Source organism: Lissotriton helveticus, chromosome 4_1, assembly GCF_964261635.1.
Source record: "Lissotriton helveticus chromosome 4_1, aLisHel1.1, whole genome shotgun sequence".
Classification (NCBI taxonomy): domain Eukaryota; kingdom Metazoa; phylum Chordata; class Amphibia; order Caudata; family Salamandridae; genus Lissotriton; species Lissotriton helveticus.
The window spans coordinates 1,534,221,889-1,534,245,626 of NC_136063.1; the positions used below are offsets into that span (position 1 = coordinate 1,534,221,889).

Here is a 23,738-nt window from a genome sequence, read left to right on the forward strand (position 1 = left end):
CCACGCGCAGATCTTTTCAAGAACTGGACTACAGTTTCCTATTTTAATGCAGTGCTTGCGTTGGCTGATGTCCATGTTTGTAAAGCAATGAAAATATTTTTGTGTCTTCAGCATGGAGTGTTGTATAAACATTTCATACGTTGGCAAAGTAGCAGATTTCTGAGCTGGTGTATTGTGCAGAAGACACTAACTGCAGTCAGATCATGTGCATTTGAGTAGATAATCACTGACGTTTTAATGTGAGAGTTCATGCTGAAAAAACATTATGCTAAAGAGGCTCCTTGGCACTTCCGCTGGCCCAGCTGTATGCTGCCATGCCGTGCCCAGGGCTATGCGCTACGCCGGTGCTGCGCGTCTGGAGCGGGGCGCAGTTACGGCGTTGCCTGGCTGAGTGGTGCTGACAGTGTGACGCGGCTTGAGCCACAGGGGGAGGGGTGCATGGAAGGCACAGAATGTCAACACAAGGAAAAAGAGACCCTATGCAAGTGTGACTGGACCAGTGAAAGTTCTTCTAAACCATATGTCGCCCACGGTCTCTTCTGGTGCAGCTGCCAACTGATTTGCACCACTAATGGGAGCACCACACGCAACATCTCCGAACCACCCACATGCCAGCTTTTCATGAAGAAAATATTGCTGAGAAAATGCAAGTGTTTTAGCAAAACAACAAACTGGATAGGCAACACGGACAAACACATCTTTTCCATGTGAATCAATCTAACAACAACTGACATGTCCTACCAAGCTAGAATTGATAGCACAGCACATTCACCTTGTTCAAAAATAGAGGCTTGAACAAATTGAAGCAGCGGATATTGCTGTGTTTAGCATTATGAAGATCTGGGGGAGATTCCAGAAAGGACACATAGCACAGTGCAATCACGACACAGACATTTATATGCGCCATGAACAAAATGTATTTGAAAAGACAAGCTTACAAAGCGAACCTAAAATGCTACTTTCAAGTACTATTTGTAAACATAATTTCCTTAATAGACTGTTCGTGACGTCACAGATGACCTCATAGATGTTCTTTAATACGGCATCATCAATTGCACTGCTGACTGAATCATATTTGACAACCTCTACAGAACATAGAACTGTCACCAAGAAACAGAGGAAACCTACTGCTATGTCACCTGAAGTTCCGAAGAGAAATAACGCCCAATCAGCTCAGTGAGTATACTGAAAACATATACTCACACAATAAAATGACCCCCTGGCCCTTCATGCCCCTTCTTAACATGTCTTCCTCAACACTCTTTATTTGTAATTAATAAAGCGAGGAATTTCTACCTGTTAAGTTGAAATTCCTCCCAACGCTAACATATACCAATACCCAGGGCGAACACAATTCAATGCAATCCTTGAAACTCAAAAAAGTCCACATAAAATAAAACATAGAAAAAAGTGTAAAGCGGAATAATACCGAGCATTAAAAGTTGATCAGATCATTTATACACATAACCTCGTTTTCATTTAGCAGCAACCTGAATGCAAGTTAATGTAAGTTCATAGAGCCTATACAAAATTCAAAGACGTATGTGCAAAATACTTCAATTTTTTGATGGTCAAGAATTTTCTTGTGGCGCCGCAGCAACTTAAATGCATATTTAGGGCTAATACACCACTGGATTCGAATTGAATTTCCTCAATAACATTTCATCTTAGTCCCATAACCTAAATGCCAACAATTGGGTTCACTATAAGCCAGTATTAATAGGTCAACTGGATCTACTACAGGGTCAGTTTGTGAATCTGGAAAAATGCATTTTTAAAACAGCCTATGCAGATACACTCCACCTGGAGTTTGTCGTTACCTGCAGTGGATAAAGTCGGGAACAGGATTGTGTTGGCTGAAGGATGCCGCATCGAGATTCATGCATATCTCTACGTTGTCTCCAGCCATGATACGGACCGCAGCCAGATTCTCGTCTTCAAACGTCTGTCTTTGTAGAGATGCGCATAGAAGCAACATGAAATCATCTGGCAAAGGGAAGGAATGACTACATTAGGTTGAAGCATACAGGAATAACAAGAGAAAGAAACAAGATTCCAGAAGGTTCTTGGCAATATTCACAAATGAGTATAGGTCAAGCACTTAAAATAAAAATTTCCAGTCTGAAAGACATATTTGTTTTAGCATATGAAACAAATCAGTATTTGCAGAAGCTAACTGTAAATATGGGACATGCTTGGACAGGAGTAATGCTTATGCCTTCCTGAACCAGGGTCAACTAACCCTCTTTTTATGAGAACAGGCCCTGTACTGCATTTCTTCTACACTTTTCACAATTGAAAAATGTGATTCATACATGAACAATGAAGTAAAAAATCATGCAATATTAATAGTTATATATTCAGGACCTTGTGTGAATCTACTACTCAGCATTACAAAATGGCAAAAAAAGCACACGGACATTCTGAGACCATCCTACTAACTGATCTATATTCCGAAGTACAGAATGGTGCTGTGACCTTTGGCCCCAAGCTCTTATTACAAGGTATTGGATCAGCACTCCCACCCAATGGGCTGGGAAGACCTATTAGAGGATATATGCTGGGTACGACTGACCTACAGGACAATCCAGCAATGCCCAGTTGGCTGGCCTTGCAGGCGAGTGTGTTGGCGGGTTTTTGGGCTGTTTGTGGGCTTGTTTTATGGTCTGGTGAGTCCGATTTGATTATTAATTTCCTTGATATTATCACAAACATTGCCAGCACAAGCACAAGTGCATGCAGTCTACCATACCTTGCAAAGCACTTATTCAGTGCCTAAAAATTCAATAATAACCTTAAACCTTCAACTTTATGCCTAGTTATTGAGACTTCTGACCACAATTACTGCTGTATAAACATGCCCAACATAAAAGACAACTACATGCAAAAACCTAATCAGGAAAACACAGGTATCAAAGACTGAAGGGACACCTCAGTGGGTTAAAACCACTGTGCTGGGAAAGTGGGACAAATAGATAAGGCTGGGGTGTGCGGACACATTAAGGGGCCCATTATGATTGCGGAATTTCCGCATCCTCCGGGCCGGCGGAAGCCACCGCCGGCCCGGAGGATGCGGAAAAACCGCAGCGGACCCCCCAAAGACCCACCGCCTTATTAGGATGGCTGGTGGGTCCTGGTTTCCGTCTGCCGCTTTTCCGCCGAGGTTGGCTTACAACCGCGGCGGAAAAGCTCTAATATGGTGGCGGTGTCTCTCAGACACTGTCCCCCATATTAGGATTGTTGCCAAGATATGCTTTTCCGCGGCGGGTTTACCGCCGTTGAAAAGCATACGGATCTTCACTGCAGGGGCCCGTTGCGGGCCCCCTAGGTGAAGGGGGTGGGGGGTGCACATGGGGGGTACCTATGGTACCCCCCTGTATTTGTATGCAGAAAGCGGCAGGCACCGCGCGGTGCCTGCCACTTTCTACATACAAATGCAATGCGTGCATTTTTAACATTGCTGCGGGTGCAGCTTGAAGCTGCACCCGCCTCAATGTTAAAAATAGAGGATGTGACCGCCAGGGTGGCGGTCACATCCTAATAGCACAGGAGGGAACGCCGCAGCTCATGCGGACGTTCCCTCATCCTCGGTGATCGCGGATGGACTCAAGTCCGTCCGCGATCATAATCGGCCCCTAAGAGCGGATGCACTGCTCTCTCCTTCTGTTGCTCCCTCTTTTCATCTCACCAGCTACCTCTGCTTCCGTCCAGAGTGACGCCTGTGAGGCTGAGGACTCCATCACTGTAAGCTCAGTCCGAGCTGGGAGCAGCTGGTGACCATTAAGAGCATAAAATTAATTGTTATCTGAGTTGACTCGCCTCCCTATTTATTATATTATACAAGTCTAATGTTAAAACCATCCTTTTGCTTTTGGTCTGTCTGGGAATTAAACTAAAGACTTCTAAACATATGTTTTTTAACTGATTCATCCTCCAGTGCAGTTTCTGTTAACACGGGACTAGTAGGCTATATAATTCCCTGTGTAGAGTGAGAGACACCACCTTATCACATGCCTTGACTAGGGACAGGCAATGTTGCAACATGTTTTGTCTGAAAACTACATGCATTTTTTTTTACTTTGCTAATTTTTTGTGGAGTTTAAACTAATATGGGAAACAATCACACAGAAGTAGGTTATATAGAAGAAAATCTCAACAAAAACTACTGTTAATGAGACTATTAACACATAAAAAAAAGAGTTTTTGGGAGGAAATGGGTTTCGTGTCTCATGAACCTTCCACATGTTGCATCTCTCTGAGATACAATGGCCATTATACCGCTTGCTGTGAGTTTATCCTGTTTTGAGTAGGCTGTCCCGCAGCTATGGGACACCAAAGGTCCTGCCCTTTAACTCTCACAGGACAAGTAGGAGAGGAGCATTGGAGCTGCAGACTGAGAATTCAACCCTAGCAGTTTACATGTTATATTTTTTTGTTTTGTGTTTTCCTGGGCGCCATAGCTCTCACTTTTTAGGGCTTCTTGGTGCGTTTACTCTTCTTCCTTTCAGGCATCACCCACGCTTCCTTCTGCAACGCATGAAAAAGAAATGGGGCTCATCCACCACTTTGTGCACTTCAGTGACATTGTCAGGCACTCAGGCCCTCGGTCGGGTTATTTCTCTGGCCCTTACACCCCTGCATCGGTCCAGGAACACACTCAACCTTAGAGATGCCACCAGGACTTTTTACACTGACTATTGTCTCGTGCTGCCCCCTGTGCCATGAGTCACACGCACAGACTGAAGGAGTGAACCTCAGCTAAGGCTAATGCCCCCCGAGTAGGGACCGTGACCCTGGAACATCGCAGCAATGTTTGGTCAGGTGACATATAACACCGGAAATGCAGTAGACTAACAGCCTGATTCATGTAGCCAATAGCGCTCGCAAAATGGCCAGATTCTGAGAATCTGGCCCTTTGCGAATGCGATTTTTGCATTTGGTATTCATGATCCCAAATGCAAAAATCGCTATTTAAGAATTCGCAAATATGCGAGGAATAGCATTTAAGGAATCTCTATTAGAGATTCCTCAAATGCTATTCATGACACATCAAGAAATTGCGATTTAGCACTTTTGGGGCCGCTATTTACCGAGAGGTCAGACCTCTCGGTAAATAGCAAAAACTCAGAGAAATGCTTTTAAAAGCATTTTTCTAAGTTGCATGTTGCACACACACATGTCCTTTGGACATGTGTGTGCGCAACACCTGTTCAAATGTGCTTCTTAGGGGTGCTACAGGGTGTCCTTTGGACACCCCTGGCACCCTTAAAATCGCTATCTTATTTGCGAGTAGCAAATTGCTACTCGCAAATAAGGGATACTCCCCATTCATTCCTATGGGCCTCTTGGCCCATAGGAATGAATGGGGAGTTTTTGCGAGTAGCAAATTGCTACTCGCAAATAAAGAACATGTAGGAATCGCTATTTAATTAGCAATTCCTACATGAATGCCGTTTTGCGTGTCCTCAATAGCGAGTCGCTATGATTCGCTATTAGGGCCACGCAAAACGGCCTGTACATGAATCAGGCTGTAAGAGTTTAACATGGGAATGGGCAATTTACTGATCAATTGCACCCTGCCATGAGCAGGCTTTTTCTTTACACAGCAGTTTATTTCTTAGAATTGTCATTCAGGAAGTAGAAAGTGAAAAGACATGGGTACAGATCTACACCATTTTGGCCAGCAAACCCCGGCAGTAACAAAAGAAGTGCCATCTTTCGTAGAATTGAAGCAAAACAGTAAACACAATTGAGGAAGTCTTGGCTATGGACTTAGAAGAAAAACTATTATGCGAAACCCAGCAGTTGCTTCATTGTTAAGCAGACAAAGCTGTTCGCTTAATGGAACACGAAGACCTAGTCGCATAACAACCCAGGAGAGGAAAAGAAACCACAAGTAAACCCGCAATATGAATACACTCTGTACGCCAATACATACAGACAAGAAAGAGAGGGTTGGGCCGCACGATGAAGTCTGGAAAGTACAACCACTTTATTATGTTGGAGTTAAAGTTGGCACCAGCGTGTCTCCATGGATAATCTGCAAAGGGACAAAAGTATGGGAAAAGTCATAAAAAATTAATAACAATTACTTCTTGTATTTTTTTTACTGTCCATTATCCTGGCGCTAACTGAACATAACAAATGACAACAGCTGCCCACGAAAAAGGGAAAAATGTTTTTACCTTTGCATGGAGCAGGTGGAATTCCGATGCACATGAAGTACTGGAAAGTGATAGTAACCGCCAGAAAGCAGCAGTACTTGTGCCAGATCTCAGCAATTGCTTTCCTTCGGCGTCGATACAACACAACAAAAAGCCATACAGCGTGAATCATGGCAAAGAAATCCATCCTCTGACCTATCACATTGACGGACATCAGGAAACATGTCTGCTCAAAGAAAAACAAAGTAGAGGGCTTGCGTCAGAAAAAAAGAACCTTTGATAATGTTATATATCATTCATTTCAATCTTTATTTCGATCGATTAAGATCATAATAGAAGGACAAACAGATTTTCAATGACAGTGCAGATGAAATACAATAAACATCATTAAAAAGCATTCCAAAAGCAGATTTTATAATCATTTACCATATGTTACAATTAAAAATCATCAGTGCAATTTATTTATCCCGCATCTACCTCATCTTTAAAAGGCGGGAGCGGATGTGCCACATCGCAGTTAAAAATTTTGCTCCAGAAAAGACAGTCATAGGTGAAAGATCCGTCTTTAAAATTCTATATGCAGGAAGGTATCGAGTGAAGCCTAGATTTTTAAGAAGGGGGAGAAGCCAGTATTTCCTAGATCTTTGGTAAGCCTCACAAAAAAATATAATATGCAAATCATCTTCCAAATTATGTGAGCATGACGGGCACTGTTCGCCAAAAGGAGACTGGGCCCAGAGGTTTGTGAATGCCCTAATAGGAAGTGTGCCATAACGCCATTGCAAAAATAATTTTCTAGTGAGGACGGGAGCAATGCTATCTAGCACACATTCAAGTTGGTATAAGTCTGTGGATTTGATAAACAAATCTGTCAAAGACCCCTCCCGTATGTTCCCCTGTGTAACTGATAGCTTCAGTTCGAATAAATCCCTCGTAAGGCGTTTACGTGGGATCCTACTACATGCATTACCTGGATCTAGCCATAATTCAGGTCTGCCCAATGTCTCACATGTTTGTTTAATGAACCTGAGCAATGGGATTTGTCTTGATTTAGATAGACCAAGAATCTCCTGAAGCTCGTTCCTATAGTTCGTAAGTTCCGGTGTGCACCAGATACGGCGCCAGAAGATTATTGGTCTTAATCCCAGCTCCTCCGAGATGGGTCTAAGACCCAAATCAAGTCTCAGCGGAAGAATCGGGGTGCTTACAGGTAATGCCGCCAACTGTCTAATGAATTTATTTTCGGTGGTTTGGAGATTTTGGACCGAAGTATGACCCCACAATTCCCCTCCGTATAGCACTGCCCCTCTAGCCTGCATTTTATAAATTTCGAGGGCGGCACCAAGTGGTTTATAGGTCGACCCGCTTGCCATCCTACAGATGCCACCCGTTAGCTGGGCCAATTTCATGTTATCCTTGTTCCGATGGACATCCCACGTCATGTCCTGATTGATGGTTACACCCAGATATTCGAAGGTGAATACCCTCTCTAATCTTAGTGAACCTATAGTAGGGTTGGGGCGTGTTGAGTGAGGGGGGTTGAGGATCATATATTTGGTTTTTGTAGCATTGATCTCAAGCCCCCGCTCGACACAGAAGGCTGAGAACCCGTCCAGGAGCCTTTGTATTCCCATGGGGGACTTGGACAGCAGCAGGGTGTCGGCCGCAAACATAATAGCGGGCACCCTGCTGCCATTCAACTTGGGAGCATCAATGTCAACCATCTTAGTCAGGTGAGCGATCACCCCGTTGACAAAGAGGCAGAACATGGTCGGTGCAAGTACACACCCCTGTCTCACCCCTCTGTCAACGGGGAATCTGTCTGAGAGTGCCCCATCCCTTCCACACCTGACACGTGCAAAGTTTCCCTGGTGTAGTTTTATCAAAATATTCAGAATGTCAGCCGGAATGCCCATCTCCAGCAATACGGTCCAGAGTCTGTCTCTAGGTACTAAATCGAAGGTGGCTCGCAAGTCCATGAATACCGCGTACAAGCTGTCGCCCTCGATTACCGCAGTCTTCCAATACAGAAGGTTCAAGCGGAAGATCTGGTCCGTGGTGGAGACCCCTCTTCTAAATCCCGCCTGATAGGGACTAAGAATAGTGAATTCCTCCATCCAATTTTGGAGGCGATCCAATATCAGCCTGCCAAACCGCTTCTGGGGTACATCTATGAGACTAATTGGCCTGTAGTTGGCTGGGAGCAGAGGTGATCCCTTCTTAAATATGGGAACAATCTCTGCGCCCAGCCAAGTTCATGGAACCTCCATGCCCCTTAGGACAGCATTGAATAACAAGACCAGATAGGGAGCCCATACGTCAGGTTCTTGTTTGAATAGATCACCCGGCAGGCCATCCAGTCCTGGCGCTTTTCCTGGTGCCAGTCCTGCGATGGCTGCTCGCACTTCTCCCTGTGTGCAGAGATCCCCCTTCACTGTTGCGGTTATATTGCGAGGAGTGTCATTAATGACACCATCTGCGACCTTATAGAGGGACTGGAAGTGATCCTGCCAGGTCTTTGCTGAAATGGTAGGCTCGATTGCCGAGGCTAACTTCACGGACCCCGTGTTAACAATGTGCCAACATTTGCGGGAGTCCCTGGTGGCCAGTGATATACTAAGATTTTCCCCTTTTTCATACTCCCATTCACTTTTGGCATTAGTTGTTAGGCGCTTGTACTCCCTTCTTCTTTCCTGGATTACAGATCTATCTGCCCCATCTTTAATCGCTGTCAGAAGGTTCAATTTACCCTTACGGCAAGCCTGATTATACCAGTTAGGGGGATCAAGGGGCCTCCTCTTTCCTATGGTAAAAAGGACTTCGGCCGCAGACTCGATAAGACTCTCATGTGCCCTCCCTAGTTCCTTATGTATGTCCTGGGAAATTGAAAGCTCCATTATTATGGAGATCTTTTCTAAAGTTGGTACAAGCCGGGCGTATAATCCACGCACCTTCTCCGTGTTGGAATCTAACCTCTCCCACCTCACTCGCCTTCTGTTATTTGACAGCGCCAGCCCTGGGGCAACGTCAACTAGCACAACTCTTCTAGCTTCCAAGTTGGGAATGGCATACTCCAATTCTAGCGCATTGTGGTCGCTGTCTTCCCTGGTTATCACCTTGAAATCAGTGATGTGCGGCCACAGAGGAAGTTGAACCAGGATATAGTCTAGTCTGGACTCCCTGCCCTCTCTATGGTATGTGCATTTGGGTGGAATGTCTGAGCTTATACGGCCATTACAAGCCCGTATACCACACTTAAGAGTTAGGGCAGTGATTTGCAGAGCTAGAGGGGTCCAGGCTCTAGGAGGAGGGGCTGTCGAAGGAGGTACCAGCCACAAGGCGTCCTCCTCCTGGGGCAGTCCATCCAATAGGCCTGGGAGGGGCTCGAAGTGACAGTTGAAATCACCTCCCACTAGAAACGGTGTGCCTTGGGGGATATCACTGAGAAAAACCGAGAGTTGGTCAATGGTATCCAACTCTTGTGTTATGTTTACTGGTCTGGAGTAAACATTTACCACGGCCAGCCTACTCGAGTTGGGCCATTCCAGCAGAACCCCCAGGTTGTCATGGGAAACTGAAGGAAGGGGTGTAGCCTTACAGCCCAGGTCGACAGCCACCCAGGTTGCGAGGCCTCCCGAGGGACGCCCCTTACCTCCCCACTTAGCCGAAATTGAGAATACCGCAAAGCCTGTGCAAGAGACAACCTCTCTAGCCCAGGTTTCCTGGAACAAGCATATGTCTTTTCCCTCAATAAATGAACCCCAATCTGGGCAATTCAGTTTGTTCCCAAGACCGGCCACGTTCCAGGACAGTATCTTAAGTGAGGGTGATCTAAAGTTCGAAGCAGGAGCGGTGGATGTAGCTGTGCCCAATACGCTTAATTGTGGTAAATCTCCGGGATCACATTCCTGTGTTTCGTCTCTAAGTTCCGCTGAATCAGTTGGAGGGTCTTTGGTATCTACATAAACCGATATGTTATTTTTATTATACTCATCACAGTGGTCAGTCTTCAAGGTGCTAACATGACTTATAGCGTGAGGACTAGTGTTTCCTTCTTCTCGGACCCTGACAGAGTCACCCGCCTCCCTCCGCCTGCCCTTGTTATGTCAGTCCACCATGTCCAGGCAGCTGTATCTGTTAAATGTTGAAAAAAGATCTGGCTGGTGCACTCTGGGGTAGTGGGAATCACCTCTAGCTCTGTCAGTGCAGCCTCTCCCCCTCCTAGGAATTGTGTGCCAGCCTTCCTCCTCGTATGGATTGTGCGATGGTGGGTAGAAGAAAGATAGGGGTAACGACTGAATAGAAGTCCCCTGTTCGGAGTGCGACCAACTACAGATGTGGGAAATAGTCCTAGGATCCCTAAAATTAATTATGACGCAATCTCCATTTATTGTTTTCTCTGTGTTGCCCACCCAGGGGACTCTCCTAACCATAAGAACCCCACTCGTGATTCCATATGGTAGGGGTCTATTTATCGTGAGCCAATTGGCGACCTTGTTTTTCAGAGCGAAGACGGATTCTTTAGAGTCGGGCTTCAACTCTGGTACCCCAGCCAAAATGACTGTGTACGGACTCGCCTCTGGTGGTAGGTTAATTGGCCCAGGTTTTTTAGTAGCTGGATGTGCTCCTTGCGTGCCAGCAACATCCTTTACTGGCCAGCTCAATCTGGGATTGCGATCAGTCACCTGAGGGGTGGTAGTAAAAGGTGACAGGGGTTGTGTTAGGGTGATACAGTTCGTCACCTGAGGGGTGGCTATGTGCAATGTGGAAGGTTGTGTATGTAGTGTCTTAGAAACTAACCCTACATCCTTTTGTGGAGGCTTAGGTGTGGCCTTCTAGCTCCTGAGCTCTACCCCACCTTTCGCTGGGTTATTGTTTGTTTTAAGCATATCAGCAAGCTGAGCAGTTGTATTCTCTAGCGACGCTAGCCTGATTACAATATCTGATAGGCGTGTTTCCAGGGGACCTAATAATGTCTTGAGAATAGCTGCCATCCTGATTAAAGTGGGATCGTTGGCATCTATGTTTGCCATGGCAGGTGGAATTGCCAAACTTGGTGTCTGCAATGGTAATAAAACATTGGGTGGGGGCGTGGTTTTCTCTAGGTCAATGGGACCGTTGTTACTCGGTCCTCGCCTACTTCCCTCCACTATACCATTATGCTTTGGGATTTTAACTTTCCGCCCACCAATATTGTGTGCCCCTCTTTTTCTTTTTGGTATTGCCCCTTCCCTTTCCCCCTTCGTCGGACAACCTACACTATCAGTGATATCATCCGAGTTAGACAAAGGAGTGGTAGGAGCTGGAATGGTCAGTTGCGCTTGGGTCTGGGGAAGGGGTAGGATACTTAGCTCACTGACAATGCTTATATCATTCTCAATATTGTGCAAGGTAGAGTTACTTATATTAGATGAAACTAGGACCCCACCATCCACATTTTCACCAGTCGCTGTGATAATACCATCTAGTCTATTATCTTGGGACTTTTTCGTGCGCAATGGGTCCTATAGAAGATCTTCGAACCCATTCTATTTCTTGAGATATGCGCCTCTCCAGAGTCGTTATCTCATCTATCAGAAGAGAGCCAGCTTTCGCAAAGTAAGTGTCCAAAGTACCTTTGTTTGCTCCAGCGGTCAGCGTGCTCTTACTCCTGGTTTCTCTGGTCGCCATAGTTTGTCGTATAGTTTATGCGTGGTTTTAAAACACAGATTTGTTTAGCAGGAGCAAGGGGGGTGGCCCGGTCCCGGTCTCGTCCGTTCTCGAACGGCCTCAAACAGCCCGCCCTTTCCCCGGGCTTAGCCCCGGGCTGAGTCCCGCGCGCGTCCCACGTGCACGGGAATGGGCGTGCCTATATGAGGGAGTTGGGGGCGGGAAGAGACACCAGGTGCGCTGTGATGATGGAGCGCTGTGCACCCTGGGTCTCGCAGTCCCTGCCCCGGCAGCAGCGGCGGTAGAAGCCCAGAGACGTTGCGGTCCTCCTTCGTCAGGCTCCAATTACAGGGCAGTCCAGGGGAAATGATAAAAACAAAAGCCCAAAGGTGGCTTCCCAGATCCAAAGGCTGCGAGCGGGGGCCACGAGCCGTTTGTAGCCGCGAGGGAGCTGGGGGCGGGAAGAGACACCAGGTGCGCTGTGATGATGGAGCGCTGTGCACCCTGGTTCTCGCAGTCCCTGCCCCGGCAGCAGCGGTGGTAGAAGCCCAGAGATGTTGCGGTCCTCGTTCGTCAGGCTCCAATTACTGGGCAGTCCAGGGGAAACGATAAAAACAGAAGCCCAAAGGTGGCTTCCCAGATCCAAAGGCTGCAAGCGGCACCCGCGGATCGGGGGCCGCGAGCCGTTTGTAGCCGTGAGGGAGCTGGGAGCGGGAAGAGACACCAGGTGCGCTGTGATGATGGAGCGCTGTGCACCCTGGGTCTCGCAGTCCCTGCCCCGGCAGCAGCGGCAGTAGAAGCCCAGAGATGATGCGGTCCTCGTTTTTCAGGCTCCAATTACAGGGCAGTCCAGGGGAAACAATAAAAACAGAAGCCCAAAGGTGGCTTCCCAGATCCAAAGGCTGCGAGCGGCTCCCGCGGATCGGGGGCCGCGAGCCGATTGTAGCCGCGAGGGAGCTGGGGGCGGGAAGAGACACCAGGTGCGCTGTGATGATGGAGCGCTGTGCACCCTGGGTCTCGCAGTCCCTGCCCCGGCAGCAGCGGCGGTAGAAGCCAAGAGATGTTGCGGTCCTCGTTCGTCAGGCTCCAATTACAGGGCAGTCCAGGGGAAACGATAAAAACAGAAGCCCAAAGGTGGCTTCCCAGATCCAAAGGCTGCGAGGGGCACACCTCACACTAAATGTAAAGACAGATCCCTTTTGAAAATGTTTGATAAAAACATTTGGATTTTTTTGTCATTCTGAAAACTTTCTTTTCTCACCATTTTAGAAAGTTTAGGAGTTTAGATTGGGGGAACAAAGTTCTAATGGACCATTGTGTTACTGGATATTAAAACATTGGAATGTTGAAGCCTCCATTGAAGAGAATGAAGTAGTTCCGCGCTTATAAGGGAAGGTTTGTCTTCATGTTTCTCCCTTTTTAATTTAGAACATTCTATCCCTAGAGGGTGGATTGTTCAAATAGCCTTATAGTCTTTCTGTCTCAGGCTATATGGGTTGTTAGAGGCCCTCAACCGTCTCTGGCCTATGACTCAGGTTCAGTACCTTTAAGCAACTGGAATAGCTCTTGGTAGCTGGCTTTAAGAGTATATTAGAACATTGTAATGTTGGGAGCTCCATTGAAGCCACAGAAGCCCAGAGCATCAACATTCCGATGTTGTTGTTCCCAGCTGTTGATGTCAACAAATGCCTCATGGAGCCCGAGGGAGTTTCATTCTCCTCGGGCTCCATGAAGCCTTTGTTTCATTTGTTAGAACATTCTGCCCTCTAGTGGCAGAATGCTCTAATAGCCTTAGAGTCCTATGTAGCTGGCCTATACAGGCATTAACGTCCCGCTCCCTTGTTAGAGGCCCTCGCCTTTGGTCCAGCCTTTAATGTTTGAGCAGGCCTTTAATATCCAGTATAGCCCACTATGGTGGGCGATAAGACTATATTAAAGAGGATATCAGAAAGGAGTCTGGTCAAAAGGTTTTCTAGGCGTGTAAACACATTTATTGTCAATTGACACTCGAGAGTGCTTCGCAACTCTCATGGTTTAAGCAATCTAACTACTGATCTTCGACTTTCCCTCTCTTCAATGAATTCAGGAAAGATCACAAAACCAACCTCTTTACAATTTTCTTCCATCCTAGACCGTATCCGTATCCCCTCTTTCCTCTCAGATGAAATAGCATTAAACATGGCTGAGTCAGCATGGACTGAAATTAGGTTTTGCTCTTCAGATCTATGGCGTTGAGATAATTTCCACATAAGCATGCAGAGTTACAATAAAGGCTTCACATCAAGCTGTAGATCTGAATATTCTGCTATTCAGAGCCCATGTAGAGCTCTTCCACAAAAATACCCCTTAACTCCTAAATATTCCACTGACATCAAAATTTTTCCAATTAAGACTACATCATTTGGCAAAGACTTCAGATAATATTTTGGTGAAATATGATGTTTACAATATGTCCCTTTATGTTTTTTTATCAAACTGACTACCAGTTGGACAAAATGGTTCAAATGGTTTATAGTTTTGAGGAAGAGTTTGTGAAGATGAAATGAAATGAAATGAAAAGTAAATTTATAAAAGCGCGGTTTGTGCCCGGGGGCGTCCAAGCGCTGGGAACCAGAATAGAAATAACGTGACAGCAGTAGCTAGCTAAAATTTACTGAGGGGGTTAAACAGGAATGTCTTTAGCTGTTTACGGAATAGGGAAAGGTTGGGGTTGGATCTAAGATGAAGAGGAAGTGAATTCCAGGTCTTGGCGGCATTGTAGGTGAACGTCCTGCCGCCAGACCTTGCTTTTTTTATTCTCGGAGCTATAGCGATGAAGGCCTGGCTAGATCGGAGGTTTCTACTAGGTTGGTACTGTTTTACTAGGTCACGGATGATCCTAGGACCTGTGTCCCAAAAAGCCTGATGGGCAATACACATGGCCTTAAAGCTAATTCTCTGAAGATTAACTAGTTGGGCTGCTTGTCCATCACAATTATGATAAGTGTGTCCCATTTCTTAATAAAATTGTTCCAATCCATTATTTAGTAGGTTAAGGCGATGCATCTGTTTGGTGAACTGCATAACATGAAAAAGGAACAGAAAAATACGAGATAAAACACAAATACAGAGAAGACATTTCAAATCTGGCCTAACTGTATGAAGTTCTAGATCTAGTACCTTAGGCTCATAGTATAAATATACATTACCATCAGGCCCCTGTTTATAGCACATTTCCTACAAGTGATACTTACACGATTCACTTTACATATCCTGCTTGCCCAGGATTGCATATGTGTGATATCTGCACTTGCCCTTGATTTTGACGCTAGGTGCTGTGTTGTTGCAGGCACTATGCTGCACTGGGTGACTCTGTGGTCAAGTCTAGCTACAGTCAATTCTGATAAGGCAAGCTTATATCTCAGTACTTTAAAGGGAATATCATTGCAGGGATTGCCCCCCTGTGATCTTATAGCTATACACTCTCCGGAATGCCAAACTGTAAGATGGGCCAACAATATAGGCCAAAACCGAGTCTCATGAATAGAATATTTCTAGTTTGGAACCATACAGCTTTCAGTTCAAGAACCAGGGAGTGTGGCCATTAGTGCAAACTTACTGGATAGCTGGTTCAGAGGCAACAGAGTGTACAAGTACATATGTCCCACACCAAAACACTCACCAAATAAAAGTCACCTTTCTTACTTCTCCTTCTCTTTGATGGTCGCACATCTACCTTGAGACCCTGTTCTGCTTTAGAACCATAACACTTTCATTTAGACCAGGAAAGAAGCTGAGCCAGATGGCAGAATCTACTGCTCCAGCAATAAATAGTGCTGAGGAAGTTTTAAGGAAACCAAACTGACACATATTTACCTCCAAACCAAACTTGTAAAAGAAGTAGTTTACGAAATACTTGGCACAGTTCACAAGTCCATCGTCGAAATGCTGTCTGGTGATGTCATGAAAGATTGTTTTAGTGACAGGCGTGGTGAGGTTGTTTCGGCACCGGTAGTACTCCTGATGTCGGTAGATGGTGACTTCGAAAGCCAGAATAGCCAGCATCAGTAAATTATTCTGAGATAAAAGAGACACAGTATATGGAGGAAGAAAACATGATTTTAAGTACAACAGGAAATAGGTACATCGAATTTTTTTTTTTTTTTTTTTTTTTTTTTTGGTTTTCTTTGATTAATGAAATTCCATCAGAGATATTACGTTGTAAAATATTTCCTAAATAAGGGGTGGGTAAAACATACTGGCAAAAAGCAGAAATGCGAAATAGTTACAATTGCACTTCATCTGCCCCAGAGGAGAATGCTTCGAAAAACTTCTAGCAACTTGGTCTAGGGCCCTCCATTATAGGGTACATTCCTTCACCCATGAGATGTTCCTCTTGATCAGGTGTTTCTTGCCCAATCAGACTGGCTAGGATAAATGGAGTGCTTTGGACGAAATTATTGCTCCTGGGCCAGTTTAACAAAACAACCAAAACAGTCCTCAGGAATAAGGGGTAAAAAGACTTTCTGTGGAGGGGTCTGACCCTTGTAGTTAAGTTTTCTGCTGGCGATAGGCAGCCAAGGGAGAGGTGGTAACACAAACACCTCTTTAGCTTTGTCCCACACTATTCATTACATTAATGTAACACGCTGACTTGCTGCTGCTTTGCACATTGATTTAATTGGGTCTGTACTGAGTAAAACCCCTTGTTTGCATACTGACAGACAGCCATTTTCTGACACTCACTCAAAGCTCTCCCTCACACTAGCAAGAACCACCAGCCATGCGCACTAACACCTCGCATATTTACATCTCTCAACATGTCCAACTTATGACTAGTAGATATATATTTTTAGAGCAACATTGGGACAGTTTAGTACATGTGTATGTGTTACTTACTTATGTAGAAATGTTGGCTAACTCATGAACGTCAGAGGTCTGATTTACAAACTGCAGATTTGGTACATTAAGTTGTAATACAGTTCTACATTTACTTCTCCTATCCATTCTATGGGGATATCTCCACACACATAAGTAAGTAGTAAATTTAGGACAGTACAGGGTAACTACAAAAAATTGGGTGTGTGGGTTGAAGGGACAGGGTTAGGGAAACTTAAGAAGGGGTTAAAGGAGGAACGGGATACAACAAGCACTCACCCACAAAAGAGCAAGGCGATTGCTATGTACAAACTACACTTCTAAAGTTTCTGCAGCTCTAAAGGTGACAAAACAGTAGTGAATGTACTTCCCCCCAGCCTTGTCTTAAGTCCAGTGCCACACATGGCCACTCACAGGTACTGCAAGTAACACCACATTTAAAATGCTTCAGGAGCATATACAACATGTATATGGCTGTCCATCCACATTAGAACATACCTTAGTTTACCAATTGTTACCCGCCACCTCATATATATTTTCATTTAGCAGAGGCCCGAAAGCAAACATTCCCTCAGTTTATAATTTCCACCCAAATTGAGCTGAAAGTATTAAAATGGTGGACATTTTTAATCGGAAACACTGAGACATATGCCAGCTTTTTGAACCCGAATTTTTTTCTGTCACTCTAGGAATCAATTACCAAATCCTTAATTGACATCCTGATCAGCAATAGTAAACAAAATACTTCCTCGGAACACAAGGATGATGCAAGAAAGACCTGTTTCAGAAATAAGAGTAACGCAAAATCTACTTTAATAAACCAGAAAAAAAATTAAAGCCTCTCTCAATTTCTACTTTTTAGAAAAACTATCATTAGCTGTTTTGAGAAAAGAAAAATAACTACTGTGAACAGCATGGCCTACTAATTTATAAGTTCTCAAGGCAAAGAGATCAAACCAAATACTGGCAATTTGTAAACAAACTTGATAGTAACTAGTAACAACATTAGGGTTTACACAAACACAGTTCGCCTTTTAAATAGGGTCGCATAGATAAATAATATTTATCCCACTTCTGATTTTGCTGACTACACCAGCACCGGGCACACATCACCCTACTCTTCTAACTCTGTTGAGCACTCCTGTTCTAATGGTCTTAGCATTGCCAAGACCACAGAGTTAGCTCTCAGGTCTGTCATACTTAATAGTGCCCCGGGCCCAAACGGTGTTCCCGGCTCTTTATTTAAATCAGACATTCACAATTTGGTTAATTGGGTATTCCCACTGAACCATGCCTCTTCCCAAGAGCCACAATTGCCCAATTCCTGGTTCGATCCTTCATGTAATATACAAGAAGAGTGATAGATCTGATTCCGCCAACTATTGTTTAATTTCACACTTGGACATGGAGGCCAACACCAGGATCCTTTTAAGATAATTAGTGAGCTGTGATGAGCAAACAAGACTACTCCCATATTTTCAAACTGAGTCCTGATACAAGCTTCTACATAGTGCTTCTTTGATTGTTTGCTTCATTGATAACCCCGCTGCATTTGACGGAGTTGACAGTCATAACCTATAGGTCACGTTTTTGCAATGGAGGATCCTCCCACTTGGCTGAAAGCTTATCATTTTATTGTTCGCTGAGTGAAAGTCAGCAAAGGTTCTAAGTTGTCAGACCACATAAAAGAAACATAGGGCTTAAGCAGGGATGTGTCTTGGCTCCCTTAGTACATAGCCGTTGTACAGCAGCTATTGGCGAAGCACTGCCAATGTCCAGGGCATTTCCACCGAGTACAGGACCATGAAAGGTCCAAATCCTCCAGTATGCTGATGACTTCGTCATATTAGATCAAAGTAAGGTGGGGTTACAGGGAGCTTTAAAAATATTGTAAACATATAAACTAATAAGATGATGGTTCATGAATCAATAACTAAGGTAATGGTCTTTGGAAAATATAGAAACAAAACTAAAAAATCTTGACATTTGGTTTCCTTTAAATCATCATTTAACTATTTAGTTTTCTGCTTACTGATATGAGTTTTCCTAGATTCCAATTCTCCTATGTCAAGAAAAAAGCATCCGCCTTAACCATCACACTTTGCAGATGAAATTCCATGATAAAAAGATTAACTTTATGTTATGCTGGGCATGCCTTTCCCGCTAAACTCGCAGCTACTTAAATCCAGTGGCAAGTTTACATGAAAACCTTAAATCTCCCTCAACATGCACGCAGAATTCAGATTTAGATTTAATTTGCTTTGTGCAATCAGGATTTAGCATGTAAAGCTGCCTTCATTAAATATTGCTATCAAGTTAAAAATGCAAAAGCAGCTTCGATTTAAATATCTCTTACAAACAATTCAACTAGAAGGTAGAGGCTTGTCACAAACTATTTTTCCATTTGAATCTGAGACTTGGACATGGTCACGGCGTGGGGAAATAATGTGTCAAATGCAGCTCTGAAGCCCAAAGTTGAAACCTATTGCTCACCTCTCACGCTGCAGAATTCGCATAATCCATGCAATCCAGCCATGCTGATTTAATAATTGAGATAATAAGTAACTCTTACAAGTGACTCATGTAACTCGTTGCTTAAACCACACCATTTACAAGAACCCCTGAACAAGGCCTGCAGACAGCAGATTATAAGATTGTGCTTCATGATTTTTCCAATCAAAGAATTCAGACATACATGGCTAAATAATTGTAATGAACCACAGGCACAGTGGCTTTTGTCATTATGAAAAAGCAAACCATTTTGCAGCTTCAATGTTGCTGCCCTGCGGCAAATGCAAGACATGGGCAACACATATATGTAAAGTAACCAATTTAAAAGTGTTTCTCAATGACATTTGCTTGTCCCTACTTCTCATGCTGCATATTTAATGTGATGGTACATGGTAATCCGATCAATGACATGTTAAAAGTCTTGCTCCAATTCATTAGCATGTTACCCTCAAGTATGCAAGCAGAGGAGATGGAAATGATTTCTTTAATCCAACCCAGCCCGAAGGATCAACAGGAGCACTGTAGAGAATTGATGTCATCAGCTCGGTCCTGTTGGCCACGTTGGTTTGATTTTCTAAAGGCTACAATAAAAGGAACATTTGATGGTTAGAACATTGGTAGTGATGCATTCATTATCTGAAACGGTCTCACCAAAAACATCTAATTTCAAAATATTTAATTCTAGTATATTTTGTGTTTAATGTTGACCATTCAAACACTAAAAGTGTAGTCTATGATCAATATTGTCTCAGCTTTAGGTTCCTGAACTCTTTCTGGAGCAATTGTTTGTACCATATTTTGGCCCAAAAAGAGGGCCGTGCAGAGTTAGGGCCAAGAGCACAAACCTAGCACAACCACCTAGCCTCCATCTTCCCAATAACTACGTGGTATTTAGAATGGACTTTCAGCTTACCTGGGTAACCACACTCATCTCTCCCAGCACCAATGGCTTCGTATTAGACTCATTTGTACCCTTCCCTTTTAGTGTCTTCTGGTTGTCCCTGCATACACCTTCACTCCACTTCCCACTCCTTCATCGGATGGCATCCCCTAAACCGAACCCTGAATCTTCTCCCTCTGCACTACTGCTTTGGGTGACTTTATCTCCTTATGTGACTTCTTCTACACCAGCTAGATGTAAAATACTTTCACACATCTTGCTTTCCTAGCCTTCACTTCTGACTGTCTGTCAGAAATCAGACACTGGATGACACTCTACTCCCTTGTGTTAAATTGCACTCAAATCTAATAAATACAATTGTACTTGCATTTATATCTTCTTCACCACAACTTTGGTGTGATCTTCATTTGCAATATATTTTAGAGTGTACCATAGCCAGGCCCTATATAATCAACATAAATATATATGAACCGGTACCTCCACATAAACACAGTTGATGCTTTAACGAACTCCTTATCCCAATACTTATTCTTCCCTTAGATATCTGAAAGCTGGCATGCAAATCATCTTTAACCTCCCCTGACACAGCACCACAACCAACACAAGACTGGTGGACTATGTGACAAACACCAAGTCCTTTTCAAACAACGAACCATTTTATTTACAGCTATTCGCAATACTTCACCAGAATACTTGTTGTAAAGGTGCAACCATTTCTTCCCTGTTCCAACACATTGCTCTGTTGATCCTAATCTCGTTAATACTACCTAGTTACCACAGGGAGCGCTAAATTCAGTTTTTTTATTCAATTAGGCCATTTCCAAGGGAACATTCTGTCCACAAACCTACCAGCTTCTAAGCCTCTAACCTCATGTATTCCAGCCTTATAAGCTAATTGTCTGTCAAATGAGTTCCAATGTCACTGATGGCACCACCGCCCATGTATCAGTTTGCTTCCCCCCTCATCACAAGAAAACTATGTAACTCGAAGGTCATGGTAGCAGATGCATCGTATGTTATATTATGTACCACCCAAAATGACTTTGATTTTATTCACTTCACGTTTACTTTATAAGCTTAAATGTTAATGCCCTGGACAAGAGTGGTGCTGTTATGTTAACACCTGCTTTGGCCATCTGTTTCATGCACACACTCACTGACCCACTCAGACACTCATGCACCCACTCACAGACTCAATCAGACACTCATGCACCCTCTCACACATCCATTCAGAAACTGATACACACACTAATTGACCCAATAAGACACTCACACACCCACTCTCACTATGCACCTAGTCACTCACCCACTCACAGATGCAAACACCCACTCACTCATACACTAAGAGACTTATGTATCCACTTCCAAATCCAAACAGGCATACATACACCCAGTCCCTCACCCAGTCAGAGACACATCAATCGACTAACAGACCCTCTCAAGCAATTATTCACACACTCACAGACTAACTGAGACATTCTTACTCCCACTCACAGACCCAATTAGATACTGACAGATACTCACAGACCCAGAGAGTGATACAGCCATTCACAGAACCATTCAGATACTCACACACCCACTCAGAGACCTATACAGCTATTCACACACCGACTCAAAGACTCATACAGCCATACCAAACCCACTCACAGACCCATACAGCCACTCACACCCTCTGACCTTCTAGTGGACTTGCTACTATGCCTTGTAGCTGCCCCCATTGCTGCTGGTGCCTCTCTGGTCAGGGGTTTGGGGCCCTCCCCCACCCACAGGCTCCTGCCTGTTCCTCATCCCTAGTGGTAGATCATCACTGCTCTGCTGCCGGGCTGCCCCTATGTCTTTCTTTTTGCTTTTTCTGCATTCTACCATTATTTCAGTTTTTTTGCCAGATTCTGCTTCTTGCCTTTATTCACCTTTTTTCCTTTTTTCTCTTTTTTTATGGTCCTCACCTCTGGGATCCCGGGCAGCCCCAACCCCCTCCAGTGACCCTTCCTGCATTTCCTACCTCCGAGCTCTCCAGCCCCCACAGCACTACTTAATGCCAGGGCAAGCCTGTCTTTGCCCATATGCACCTGGACCGAGCCAAGTGCAATTGACCCTGGTTCTCGGACCCTCCAATGATACGTCGCCTGCACCCTCCTTGCCCACAACACAGGATGCCATGCCAACTGCTATCTCATGGCTCCAAAAGACACCCAAGTACCTTCATACACACCAACACTCCAGCTCCCCTTGTTGCTCAGCATCCAACCAGCTCAACTGTAGCCTCCTCAACATGCGCTCCCTCGACAAACATGCCACAGAAATCTGGGACCTCCTTGACTCCATCATGCCAGACATCGCCTTCCTCACGGAAACTTTGACCAACCCCAGCTCAGGACCCGACATTGCCACTGCCATCCCCTACGGATAAAAAACCACCCACAAGGACCACATTGACTGACCAAAAGGAGGCACTGTCATGTCCACAAGGACACCCTCCACCTGACCACCCACTCAGATGACTCTACAACAACCATGGAACACCTTCAGTTCCAAATCAACCCCAACACCACCCTCTGCAGAACCCTCTTCTACAGGCACCCTGGTCCCCGTCTGCCTTCCACCAACACTATCATATTTGTCATTTCACCCCAGGCCCTCAACTCAACCCACTACATCCTAATCTATGACATGGACAACTCCCATGACCAGATCACTGCATCCCTTCTGGAAAACCTCATCAACATAGAACTGAAGAAGCTAGTCACCATGCATAACCACACAGCGGGGCAAACTCGCGACCCTGTCTTCACTGCCAGCAGGTACATCACCTATGACCACTCCAACAAGCTTCGCTGGACTGACCAACACGGCAAAATTTCACCTTCAACCCGCCCACCATACACCACCACACCCTCCATCCTGCACCGCAGCTGGAACAAGATCACAGAGGAATATCTACCCGCCTTTCTCAGCACCACCCACTGCCGACCACAGCAGACGCCAAAACTCAGCCTGCAACCTCCACCATAGATCGCCAACTGCACCAACTCCCCTCAAGAAGCCCCCAGAAAACCACACACCAAGAAAGTAAGTTGGTTCACTCCTGACCTCTGCGACTCCAGAAGCACCTGCAGTTGACTCAAGAAGAGATGGAGGAACAATAAAACCCCAGAAACTCACACAGCCTTCAAAAACGCCACCAGCACACACACCACTTCCATCTCAAATAGACAAAGAAAATGGCCCTTTAAGACAGAGTCTACACCAAAACACACTATAGTAAAGAACTCTTCGCCATCGTCAAGGAGTTTGCTAGACCCAGCAGGGAGACCACAGGTGTCCCCCTCTCAAGTACTTTGCAACAAACTCAGCACCTACTTCCACCACAAGATCAGACTGATCTATGACCGATTCAACTCACAAGACCCTGGGGATCGGGGAGGAGGCGAATCAGCCTTAAAAAACTGCAACTACACACCAGACAGGGAGGGTTAGGCGTGCCTGACCTGCGGAGTTATTACTATGCCAGCCAGCTCCAATGATTGACCCGATGGGTGGCGGGCAGAGATCTCCATGAGATTGCTTTCACGACGGACAAATTGGCAAGGGGGGAATTACACTCCCTTCTATTGCCCAAGGCTAGGATCCCTAGGGACTGCCACCCCCTCCTGCAT

The 23,738-nt window shown here is 44.9% G+C and overlaps 1 protein-coding gene across 2 annotated transcripts in view; it reads right to left on the bottom strand.

Annotated features, from left to right (window-relative positions):
* The window catches only part of PIEZO2 (piezo type mechanosensitive ion channel component 2), a 1,179,452-nt gene that overhangs the window by 281,765 nt on the left and 873,949 nt on the right, over positions 1 to 23,738 (bottom strand). For both annotated transcript variants that reach the window (XM_078688152.1, XM_078688151.1), the window contains 5 exons: positions 19,628 to 19,762; positions 15,669 to 15,869; positions 6,186 to 6,390; positions 5,939 to 6,040; positions 1,821 to 1,986 (listed from right to left, as the gene is read on the bottom strand). In XM_078688152.1, coding sequence (XP_078544278.1) covers positions 1,821 to 1,986; positions 5,939 to 6,040; positions 6,186 to 6,390; positions 15,669 to 15,869; positions 19,628 to 19,762 — 809 coding nt within the window. The remainder of the gene's footprint in view (positions 1 to 1,820; positions 1,987 to 5,938; positions 6,041 to 6,185; positions 6,391 to 15,668; positions 15,870 to 19,627; positions 19,763 to 23,738) is intronic.